Here is a 12,343-nt window from a genome sequence, read left to right as displayed (position 1 = left end):
TTCTTGAAGTTCTTAATACTTGGAGGCCATTTCAGGCCTCTGCACATCTGTAAGTTTTCCAATGGCACGGCAACTTAAAATACAAACATTGATGATTATGCTAGGTGGGCCTAAGTTAGAAATGCTTGGAGTGTAAATGGGAAGATAACTGTGCGATGAGTTGTGTTGAATGACTTGTATTTTTTCTTGGTGTTCATTTTTCATGTTCATTTTAAAGCTTTAAAGAAGGAGGAAAAAAATCCCCACTCTAAGCACATAAATACTTCACAGGACTTGGCATGTTAAGAGTCTTTTCTATTGGCTGTCATGCTGGTGTGATTAAACAGCAACATGTAATCCCTTTGAGCTGGACAGTAATGGAAACATATTTCATCATCTTCTCAGTATTCCTTATTAAAAGTGCTGGTTTTGTTATGGAGCAGTAGGTTCATGACTCTCATCTGTGGAAGATGGCAATATGAGAATCCACAGTCCGTGACTACTTTGGTCTTGAATTTTTCATAATCTAAAATGATGATATCGCCATTATAGTAGCCTGAGTTCCTGAATAAGGTATTATGTAAACTTCGTTACTGCTTTCTTAAAAATAAGCAATTAAAAAAAAGCAAAACCTTTTAACAACTACAGATATTTAGTTCTTGAATTTAAAAAAAGAAATGTTACAGCTGTTTATCATGAATTAATTTTAGAAATTTCTGGTGGATATTACCGCATTCACGTGCAAGTTTATGCAGTATATAAAGCTTGCTTATGGACCTGATGTTATTTGTTATTTATTATTGCTATTATTTGTAGATCCTTGAAAAACAACTGATAAAATATCTCTGTAAGACTAGGTACTGAACACAGACAAAGAGGTCCTGCTCTGTACCAGACCTATGCCAGTGACATGGGCAAGCTGGATGTGCAGGGGTGGAAGCACACATGTGGAACACCCAGGCCAAATGAATTCAGCAGAAGCCAAGAGGGAAGAAGTGCATAAAGTGAAAGGTCCAGGCAACAGGGACTGATAAGAGATGCAGAGCCAAAAAGGCTGTGGGAGTAGGAGGTGGAATAAACTGTCTTTGTGGAGTCTATTCAAGATTCTGAACAGTATGAAAATCCCATGGTGTTGTTTCTCTGGTTGTATCTCATTTGTGACTGTTTTTTTTTTTTCCTCATGACTGGTAGTTGAATTTGAAGGAGGCTCTGAAGATAGGATGATTCTCCATTGTATTGTTTTCCCTAGCAGGGTGGGTTCTGGCATTGTGCTTCTTCAGCTTAATGCTGCACAGTTGGAGAAGAGAAATTGCAACTTTGTTCAGTCTTTGTGTTTTAACACATCAAGTGGTTTGAACAGTTTTTGTTTTCCTGTTTCATTGTTGCTTTTGAAGTTATAATATGCCTTCAAAAATATCGATGATAAACATGAAGTGTTTAACAAAGGTGTTTTTGTTTTGTTCTACTTTGCATCTTTTGTTGATAAATGGCTTGGACTAGCAACTTTTAAGAGGCAAAATATGATTCGAGTAACGGCACTATATTTCCTCTACAGGATTTATGAACGTATCATTGATCCCCCAGAAACAAATTTGACACCTGAAAGCAATTTATGGCTTGGACAGAGAAACAGGAAGCACGGTTTCTTTAAGGTAAGCAGATATGAAATAGCCCATGAAGGAAATCAGTAAGTAGGTGGCCAAATACTCCTGATTAGTTGTCTTACACTCCTGAAGTCTGATTTGTATGAATTCCAGCGTAAACCATGGGCCTGGGTTTTGAGGCACGTGCAACAGTTAGAGAAAAGAATCTGGTCTTGCAAGGTAGAATACTGTAGTTACTGACTGTAGTGCCCAATATTCAGGTTTTTGTTTGGGTTCCTTACTTTGGGTTTCAACCAACAGCTGTGCCCCTCCTTGCCACTCCTGTGGATGTAATGAGACAGCATTGGAGTCGATTCTTGGCTTTCAACTTGAAAACTTGCCAAAGCAACAGCTGAGCCACAGTCTTCTGGCTGAACAGTAGTCCTTGACTGCTCTTGGAGGCCAGGCACTCCTTGATTTTGTTTGCATAATACCCACGCCCTGATGCTGTTTGCCTCAGGTGGCTTTTTCTTGTTGCATCTGTCAGCATTGCCTTTCAGAGTAGAGGAGGTCTTCTAGCCTGTGGTCCTTCTGGCTTTGGCATATGCTAGCTGTTGTAAGAAGCGTGTGTGCCTTGCTGTAAAACAGTAGATTTTCTGTTTCTGGAGTCCGGTGTACTTTCCAAAAAGTTCATTTCTCTATGTTTCCCTCAGATAAGGATGTCACTGTATTTCTCAGCAGTGAGTTGATAATGGGTCATTGGGTTTTGCTGATAAGCTGCTTTGTCCTTGGGAGCTTCTGTTCCTTCCAAATAGCCCACGCTATTTGAAAGGCTGACTTGCTGGCAGGACACGGGTTGCTCCTACCTTCTAGTAGGAAAGCCTGTCTTTTTTGCCATTAATGAGGCTCCCCAAGATACCATTATCGAATAGGCCGGTACGGGCATGAGAATTAAAAATTGCAAAGAAAAGAGAAATGACCTAAGACTTCAGGAGTCCTCACCTGTGTTTTCTTCCATTAGTTTTGCCCTCTGGTGAGTCTATATGATGTTATGGTTGAAGCTGAATTGCAGAACCAACCAACAAAAAAACCCCACCCCTGCCCTATAAAAATTAACGCTTCAGCTTTATAAGTAATTTACAGAAAAGCTGCCAATAGTTCTTAAGATTTTGGTTAACAAGCCCCATGGTGTTCATATCAATAAAAGAGCCTATAGTGTAGTGATAAGCCAATGTGTGTATCCTTGATATTGGCATGGATTTGTTGCCAAGGTGATTTACCACCCACTCAGTTTCCCTTTGAAGCAGTCAGTTTGTAAGATGCTTCTGCAACTTGCTGGTTTTCTGAGGACCTCACCTCAAAGTCCCTAATTTTTAACAAGCTAGGGAAAATATTTTATGCTAAAATAAATTAGGGTAGGATTGTTGCAGTAACTAACAATTTTAATTAAGAAAAAGAAGTTAGATTTAACTTTTCTTTTGACTCAAACTATGGTCCAAGAGTTGCTGTGAACCCAGAGTTCATTTCATCTTCTGGCAGCTGAGCTGTCACTGTGAAGTGAAATTGATAGTATTATTTTATTCTACAGCTGTTGTTTTTTTACCTCAGCTGCTTCCCATAATTCCACAGATGGTAAACATATGTTTATAGCGACATAGGAAAGAAAGAAGTTGTATTGGATTCGCCCATCTTAAATTCTTATTTTATGCAGGCAGTTAGTGCCTCAGAACTCTGGGATATTATATGTTGGTAAATTAATATTTCTACGCATTAACACTTTGGGAACAGCAGGGTAGCTAATGATATGCTAATGAGCTGACAGATTTTATTGATCGTAATGAAAGCCGACAAGTGCCTTACTTTGCTTTATGCATGCTTGAATATTTTACTAACTTTCTTCAGGGCAGAAATATAATTGGTTGCATTTTTTTAATTCTGCAGGCGTGTTTCAGAAATCTTACATTTTTATGTTACACACTACAAAAACTTGCGATTTGGGCAGTTTGTAAAGAGTACACATCTCTTTCCATATATTTACATGCTCAGCAGGATCGCCTGTTCTCTTTTAAAGCAATTTGTTTCACCATTTTAGCATATAAATAAATAGATCTGTTTTCCTTAATGTAAACAGAGATCTGCAGGGAAATAAGAGCATTAAAAAAGAATTAGCATTTTTGTATGTATGTTAGATTCATGATAAAGTATGTATAAAAAAGCAGTGGATGTTGTTCTGAACATCATCTTCGCTGTTCCAAAAATATTCTTATTTTAATGGCAGCTAGTTAGTTAATTGTTGTGCCTGTCCTTCCTCCGCTCCATAAATAAATATTATCAGGGCCCTTTCTGGGCCATATTCTTATGTCAAATTTAAACGATAATTCTTCAATATATCAGAAGTTTTGTGTGACCCAAAAGCAAGCTGTCTTTTAGTGCTGAAGAATACTGTTCTAATTAGATTGGGAAACAAAAGTAAATGCAAATGAAAGGAGGAAGATGGTGATACCAGATAGCCATGGGACGCTCAGTCTAGGATGGATCCGATGACTGTTGGTATCAGAATTTGCAAAATCCGTTGTATTGTTGAGGAGAACCCTTTCCCCTGAGGCTCCCTCCAACAATCTGCTGCAGAAATGTCAGTGCATTGCTGTCTAGGTGATTCGTGTCAAAAGATGGTAATACTCATACCTGCTCTAGAAGGCTCTGTTAATCTTACAGCCCTGCTGCTCCATCTGGGGACTGTACGGCTGGTGGTTGACATTCTCATTGCACAGCATCAGGTGTACATTTTGGGCCTCTGTGGCCATTTGGTCTAGGAGTCATACAGACTAAGGTGAAGTAAATGCAGTGCCAAGGGCAACTGTTCAACTGCCTGGCATGGGGCACATCTGCCCTGTGTAGAGGAGCCTAACGCTGATGTGATGGCGGTCTGGTGGGGTTGGTGTAGCATGGCCCAGACACAGGCTTTGGGAACATCTGCTGGTGCATCTTTGAAGAGCCATTTACCAGCTCTGGCCAATGCAACTGACACAACTACACGGCACACACCACCTTTGGGGCAGAAGCAGGCTTTAAAGAGGATGACAGGTGGTGGAGGAAATCAAAATGCAAAAATGGAGAGGTTGTGGAATACATGGGCCTTTTCACAGAAAGTCAGAGAAGCCCTCTACTTAAGAGAAACCTGAGAAATGCAATAAAGAGGGCTTTTGTATTTGTACATCCTCATGGGATGGGCTTGGTACTTACTGCTGCAGGCCTGAATTTAGTCTTAGAGCTGGTGCACAGATGAAGGATCTTCAAGCTAGTGCATCCTGAAGCTTTGGTTGTAATTAGCCAAATGCTTAAATGGGTAAGATAAATGGTGATGTCCGTTTGGGAAAAGAAAAGAAAGCAAACAAAAGAAGATTTTGACCACTGACATCTCCCTGTCAAGGCCAAGGTTTCATGTCTGTCATACAATGTGGACTAAAGAACTCTGCCCTGTGCCAAACTGGACCAGAGCGCTGGGCTTGCCCTCAGGGAAATGTGCGTGCTGATTCCCCTTCTGTCTGTGGCTGTAGAAAGCTCTCAGCAACTAGATTTAATGAGGATAGATTTAAGGAGGAATAGTCCAAGTTGGTTCATATGTGTTGCAATAATTGTGGCCGTAATAAACATTTGTCTATAATGAAGTCTTTCTATTAATAAAATACATCAGTGAAATCTGGGCTCTATGAAGTTCACCTCTATATTTGACCATATTAATTCTGTTTGTTTCAGAGGGTTTATGGACATAGAAGACACCTATACTGGTGAATTGAAGTTTATACGGTTTCCCACAGTAACGTTTCATGTAGCCAGAAAAAGGGGGAAGAAAAATAAAAGTTGTTTCCTCTTCAGGTTTTAGTGTTGGAACTGCTAAAGCTCACAGAAGACAACTTAAAAGTTTTAGCAAAAAAGGTTTCCTGCCCCCTCCCCTTTTATTTGTATTTAAATGCAAATCTATCCAAATAACAGTAGAGCAGTGGGGCTCTGATGCAATAAACATAATTGAAGTTCCATGTGCACTTAAGGAGAAAAAAAAGAAAAAGAGGAAAACATCACTTCTCTCTGGGTGATGTCTCGTTAGCTGTGTGATATGGTACAGTGAAACACTGTAAACTTGTTTATTCTTGTTTAAGCTTTTCACTAGAGAGACTTAAGCATTGAAATATGTTTTTGTGCCTTGGCTTCTAATTTCTCACTGATGACTACTAGCAGAAAGTGTATAAAATGGCTTTCAGAATGTTTCTTTTCCAGTGACAGTATTACTTCTCATTATTATGGTGGTTTCATTGCTCTCATAGATGAAAATGTTAATAAATGTATACACTTCTGCAAAAAAGACAGTGTGATCTGATTATGTCTTAATATTTTCAGTTAATATTTCATCATAAAACAGTAGGCAGGGAACAGTGCTGCTGATTACCTTCTGTTGTTTTAGAAAGTGAGTATGTAAATGTGAAACGTTACTGCATTTGCAAGGCTTCAAGCACTATCTAAGGCCTATATTTTATTTATGGATTGAGATGAACATTTTGAGCAAGTGACTGTCCTCAGTCTGCAAAATTTACTTTATTGCAATTTAACTGAAAACTAAAACATAGGCTTACAGATCACTAATTTAATTAGATAATAACTGCTGCCATCTTTAATTTGAAAGGAAATTGATCAAATTTTTCTGTGTCTGGGAGGAGATGGAACCTTGTCACTCTGGCTAATTAACGGTCAGGGAAATGCAAATAGCAACACTTGAAGTCCCTTGGTTTTCCTTGCCCGGCTTAATTAATGACTATGACATCATTAAAGTTAGTGGATGTTACAAAGTAAGCATGTTACGCAGTAAAAGATGGAGCAAGAGCTTTGCACTGAGTGAATGTGAGCCCCAACATTTTCTGGGCTTTCAATTTTCTGACAAATCTAGGGTTCCTCAGGAGCGAGGTGTGCAGGGATGTCAGGCAGCCCCTTCTGTCTGCTGCTCACGTCAGGGACATCCTTGCAACTCGGGAATAATGAAAGACACAGCTGGCACTGGACCTTTTGGTCCTTCTTCTCTCACATCCTGCTTGGTTTGGTCTCTGGGCCTCACATGACCTGCACAACCTGGTTCTGACCTTATAGCCTGATTTCTGCCAGCTCTGCACAGGGGATCTTTCTATCTGCCTGGGTTAGAGAGAGGATTTAATCCAACTGATGGTGCGATTACGTGAACTGCCTGTTCAGATAAAAGCTAGCAGGCTACACCAAACCAAACAGTCAAAGTACAGACACTTACTTACCTCTTGCAGTATATAGTTTTCTTCGCATAATGCTAGATTTCACAGTCCTGTCCAGCTAAATCACTGAACAGTGTTGCTGTGGTTTTGTGCGCGTCTCATGGGCTTGAATAATGGATATTACTTCACAGCTTTTTTCACTGGTTTCATCCCATTTTAAGACATTTAAGCAGCTTATGTTGATTGCAAAACACAAACAAACAAAAAAAGCATGTTATGAAAATAAATATCCAAATGCGCAGGAAGATAGGGAGGTGTTATATTTTGTCCATCTTCAGTTATTCCCCTCATGAGAAGACTGAGCTGGTACCCACTGAAGAGGGTACTTCTTGGTACCCGCTCAATAAATGACTTGTGCAATAGCTTGTACAGATCAAAGTGAATGTTTGTGTTCTGTATTACCAGTTATCTCTTCTTTTACAAAGGGTGTGATTCAAGATGTGAAAGTTGTCTTTATACCTAATGGATATATAATGCAGTGTCCTAACCTGAATCGCAGTAAGTAGCAGTTATTATTATTATTATTATAACAATTTTAGATTTTTTAATGTGAATTATTTTTTTATTTTAAAAATAATATTTCCAGGTTTGCCATTTTTGCATGTGCTGACTTCCAGAAGGCAAAAATTCTGTGTAAACAGATTGAATTTAATATTCAGATAACCAGCATTTGACATTTTAGCTGCATGACAGACTTGATTTATTTACGGGTTATTGTGTCTTTCTCTCTCTTCCTTTCCTTTTCTTTTCAACTTCCTTTTTTGAGCATGCCCAACCTGCAGTGATTTTTTAAGTCTGGTGCAAGGAATCATGGATTTACAAGAACTCCTGGCAAAAATGACTGCAAAAGTAGGTACCTAAGCTTCTTTGTCAATTCTGTTTTCTTGTGGGCTAAGACCGACATAAAAGTATTTATTTCTCTTGCAATTATTTTCAAGGTAGAGCCTTTTTTTTTTTTCCTCTTTCTGCCAGTAGCCTTACATGCAATGGGTTTAAGGAGATAGTGTCACAGATGTTGTGTCTCATACAACTTCCGTTGGCTGCCTCCCTATTTGGTAGATAGTGACAAAATGCCCAAGGTCTGATTTCTGTAAGAAGCCTTAGCGTGATTTCCCTTCCATGCTGAGGGATAAACGCAGAAACAAAGGAGTGAAATCCCTCAACAATTTCCTCACTGTGTGACGCTGTCAGAGGGTGTGATTTTGCCTGTGGGAAGTCCTGTGAAATCTTCAGGACTGGCGTAGTAACTCCCTGGGAACTGAATGAGGCCCCAGAATGGAAATGCCTATGAAGCTGCAGGCTGTGTTGATCTCGATGTCACCTTTGATCAATGGCTTTTACAGTGTAGAAGTTAACTAATCTCTATGTTACGTGGTTTGGTGTTTTTCTTTTTGTTTTCCATGTTTTCCCCTTCTGGTTTGGGTTTTGAACATGATGAATGGAAAGATAGAGTGATTTTTGCTTGGGATTTTGGGGATTTTCCTTAGGCTGTGCTCCTACGCTATGCAGTCAACCTCTGCCTTAGGCAAGGCGCTTCAGCTAAGTACTGTGGTCAAGTTCCAGGTAGGAAACTGTGTTTTAGAAGTGACTGAACCTGGTTTGTACGAAAGGGTCTGTGAACACTTCGTTAGGTTAATGTTGGTGAACCATCTGTTCTGTGGTAAAAGGCAATTAATTGTCTCATCTAAAACAGCATTTACGTGCTAATTACTTGTAGATTTAACTGCAACAAAAAGCAACCTCTGGTACCTTTAATCTCAGTGTTGTTACAGAAAAGGAGTTTCAAAAATGGGATTTACATAGTAGTTCTACTAGCGAAAAAGCAATATATGCGAGATACTTGTTATTGTGCTGCCTCTGAGTGCACTTTTTCTTTCTAACAGTGGAGGGGAAACTTTTTTTTAAGAGAGTGTATGCATTATACTGACAATCCACTTACCCAACTGATGTGCTTTGGCCAGGCTAACTCTGAATAAGAAATATGAAGCTTTTAGTTCAGTTTGTTGCCTATACTGTGAAACAGAGGCAATTATTTTGAGCCCTGCTGGTGGCATGAGCAAGTTCCAATTATGCACTGTACTGAGTAACTTGCTTTCTCTGCTGTTAATTATATTTTTGCTTGCTAGTGCTTTACAAGGGGAAGCAAATAACACAGCATTTGTACTGCAAAGGCTCTGTACTTCCAGAAAGTGGTGCTGGGATAATTCTTCATTGCATGTTCCTTTTCTGTTATAGTAGTGCCCCAACTGTTTTGTTGCAGTGGGTACAGAAATACTGTTCAGGAAAAATGGATGCAATAGGAAAGGAAGTTAATTTGGTAGACAAATGCAAAATAAATAGAGGGGCTTGAGAGAAGCATTAAGGATTGTATCTGTCTTTTCAGTCCTGGGGTCAATAGCCACAAGTGATACTAATGTAGATGCAAGTATATTATATGGGGTGATGTATGGCTTGCAAAGAGCAGGGTTTAGAACGGCTGTAGAGTGGCCTGTGGAGTTCCCATTTGACAGGGCATGTGGTCAGGGACCAGCTTGCAGTGAGGCAAGCAACCTACACGAGCAGTGATGCTTGGTTCCTGGCCCTGCACCGAGAGATGCAGAGAATGAACATGTTTTGGAAAAGCAGGCACTATTTCAAGTCCAGCTGTAGCTTTTAGCCTCAGCTCTGTCTAGAATTTCAGTTTCTCCCTCAATCTGTGCTTGGTTACAGATGTATTACAGCACTGAATAAACCAGTGAATGTTGTTTGCAGTGAATGTTTACATGCAGTTTATATAATGTAAAACTATGAAGACTCAGTCCAGGGCTTTTTTTGGGAAGAAAAGATCAGACCTAGTGGCTTTGGGGCCAACTAATTTTGGTAGCAGTACAAATTATGCTGTACACAGGGGAAAGGAGTACTCTCTCCCTTGAGCTATAGCTCAGGGCCCCAGTATGTTGTGCTGGCTCAGCATGGGACATGGGGGCTATGAAAGGGGCCTAGCAGGGTACTGTCTACAGCAAGCTGTCATGGAGTGCTGTGTACAGGAGGAGTATCTGATGATGACCTGTAACCAGCTAACCATTGTTGCATCCTCTTCCTACCAACATTTTGCAAAGATGTAGCTTTTTAAGCCTGTGTGATTTTTTGACGTCATTTGAATTAAGTCTGAGTTTTTCCAGTAAATAAGTTTAATTGATTTAATCTTCTGTCCTTAAACAGAGAAACACTGTAGCTCAGTGTGTTAGGAATCCAGCTGAAATGTTCATTTGCTGCAGGTGGGAATGGATTGTGTTATATTAGCCTTTCTAACCACCATGCTGGAATATTGTTGGTTCCTCTTTAAATACGGTGGGTAAAATAGTTCATGCAACTTTTAACACTCTACGGAATTCATTGTGGGCATCTCTTGCATTTATTTCAGTGGAATACAATCTATTTTTGGTAAATTATGGGCCCACACTAGGGTGTGCTTTTATGCAGATGTGATGGTTGTTGGGGCTGGAGAGATGCTCTGAAGACTTCCAGCACAAAATCTTTAGAGCAACTTCTTCCTTCACTGAGGTCAGAAAGGCTGAGGCTTGAGTTTGATTTAAAACCGAGAAAATCAAGCTCTTGAGTTCATTGATGGAATAGTTTATCTGGGTTGTTTCTAACATGGATTGATATAACCACAAATACTTCCATGAACAATTTTCCTTGTAAAATTTGAACGTTTTTTGTTTGTTTTGGATACATTTGTTACTGATTTTGCCAGAAACAATACATTTTAAACAGAAATTTGTCATCTTTTGGTTATTTTTATGGGCAGAGAAGAAGCAAGGAAAATAAGCTATGTGAATAACAGATAATATTCCTGAATGTTAAGAACTTAGATATTGGTTAGTATATGGAAAATATTTGGTATGGTATGGGCTGCTTCTCCCTCATTAGTGTATTTCTGTTCATATGCTAAAGAATAGGAGAAGCTTCAGGATTTTCTAGCAACATTTTAAATGTTTAACAAATCTAGTTGTGTGCATTTGGCAACATTGGAGAAAATATATCAACTAATTTTAAAGAATTCATTGTTTTATTGATTTCAATAGAAAATTGTCAATTAACGGGATGTTTCTAGTCACTCTAGTATAGCAGATTACATTTAATTGATCTAGTGTGTTTAAAGATGCTTCTTGGAATAGTATGTAAATGATATTGAAATAAATAAAACTTACTCAGCAAGATAATTGGAACGATTGTCCTGGTTTCAGTTAGGACAGAGTTAGTTTTCCTCCTAGTAGCTGGTAGGGTGCTATGTTTTGGATTAGGATGAGAAGAGCGCTGATAACATGCTGATGTTTTAATTGTGGCAGAGCAGTGCTTACACCAAGCCAAGGACTTTTCAGCTTCTCGCTCTGTCCTGCAGCGGGCAGGCTGGGGGTGCAGCAGGAGCTGGGAGGGGACAGACCCAGGACAGCTGACCCACACTGGCCAAAGGGGTATTCCATACCATCTGGCGTCATGCTAAACAATATATAGGGGTGACTGGCCGGGGTGGGAGGGGGCAGCTGCTCAGGGATAGTCGGGGTATCGGTCAGCGGGTGGTGAGCAATTGCATTGTGCATCACTTGTTTCGCACACATTATTATTAGTAGTGCTATTATTATTATTATTGTTATTATTATTTTCCTGTCTTAATAAACTGTCTTTATCTCAGCTCACAGGCTTCGCTTTCCCGTTTCTCTCCCCCATCCCGGGGCGGGGGGGGAAGGGTGAGCGAACGGCTGTGTGGTGTTTAGCTGCCAACCGGGTTAAACCACAACAAATGATATAAAAAGCTAATAAATGGAAAATATTCTCTCATTTTATCATTTTCCTGGAATAATTTATAAAGGATGATAGTACTTACCATTTTCAAAAATGAGTATTCCAAGAAATCTCTATTTTAAAAATGTGTATAGACCGCTTGTATGGGAATGTTCATTTTTAATTCATTTGTTTAAAAAAAATACAAGGTACATAAATGAAGTAGAAGCATAAGACAAACCAAACACCCTTTTAACAAATCTGAATGTTTTATATACTGTGAATATAATGACTAAATATAATGACCTGAAAAGCAGTTCTGCTGAATACAAGCAGTTTAGTAAGACACTGTTTTTGCCTCTAAAATGTGAAAAGCAGTTTTGAAATCACCAGATCATGATGAGTTTGGGGGAGATGAATATTATTTTAGAATAACAACTTAAGACATAAAGAACTGTTATTCAGAGCTTTCTCTCATGAGGACTGCAGAGGAAAAAAAAAAAAAAAAGAAAAACCCACAGCAACTTGCCAAGTATTTCTTTGCTTTTTCTTCCCCTAAATATTTTGCTCTTTTACTGGCAGATATGAAAAAAGACATTAGAATACTTTCACGTAAAGTGGGTGGAATTTTAGGGTATGGAAATGTGTGAATGTGTGAATCCAGTATATGTCGTTATGTAAAAAATAACTTAGAGCACTGTGCATTCATTTTTTTTTCAAATTTTC

At 39.1% G+C, this 12,343-nt stretch overlaps 1 protein-coding gene across 6 annotated transcripts in view; it reads left to right on the top strand.

The window, feature by feature from the left end:
- The window catches only part of NELL1 (neural EGFL like 1), a 292,307-nt gene that overhangs the window by 56,242 nt on the left and 223,722 nt on the right, over nt 1–12,343 (top strand). For all 6 annotated transcript variants that reach the window (XM_080594043.1, XM_080594042.1, XM_080594044.1 and 3 more), the window contains exons 5-7: nt 1,535–1,631; nt 7,279–7,351; nt 7,620–7,702. In XM_080594043.1, coding sequence (XP_080450169.1) covers nt 1,535–1,631; nt 7,279–7,351; nt 7,620–7,702 — 253 coding nt within the window. The remainder of the gene's footprint in view (nt 1–1,534; nt 1,632–7,278; nt 7,352–7,619; nt 7,703–12,343) is intronic.

This window comes from Anser brachyrhynchus (genome assembly GCF_964034855.1).
Source record: "Anser brachyrhynchus genome assembly, chromosome: 5".
NCBI classification, from domain to species: Eukaryota; Metazoa; Chordata; class Aves; order Anseriformes; family Anatidae; genus Anser; species Anser brachyrhynchus.
Note: the sequence above shows the minus strand (reverse complement) of the source record. Positions and strands in the feature narration are given on the sequence as shown.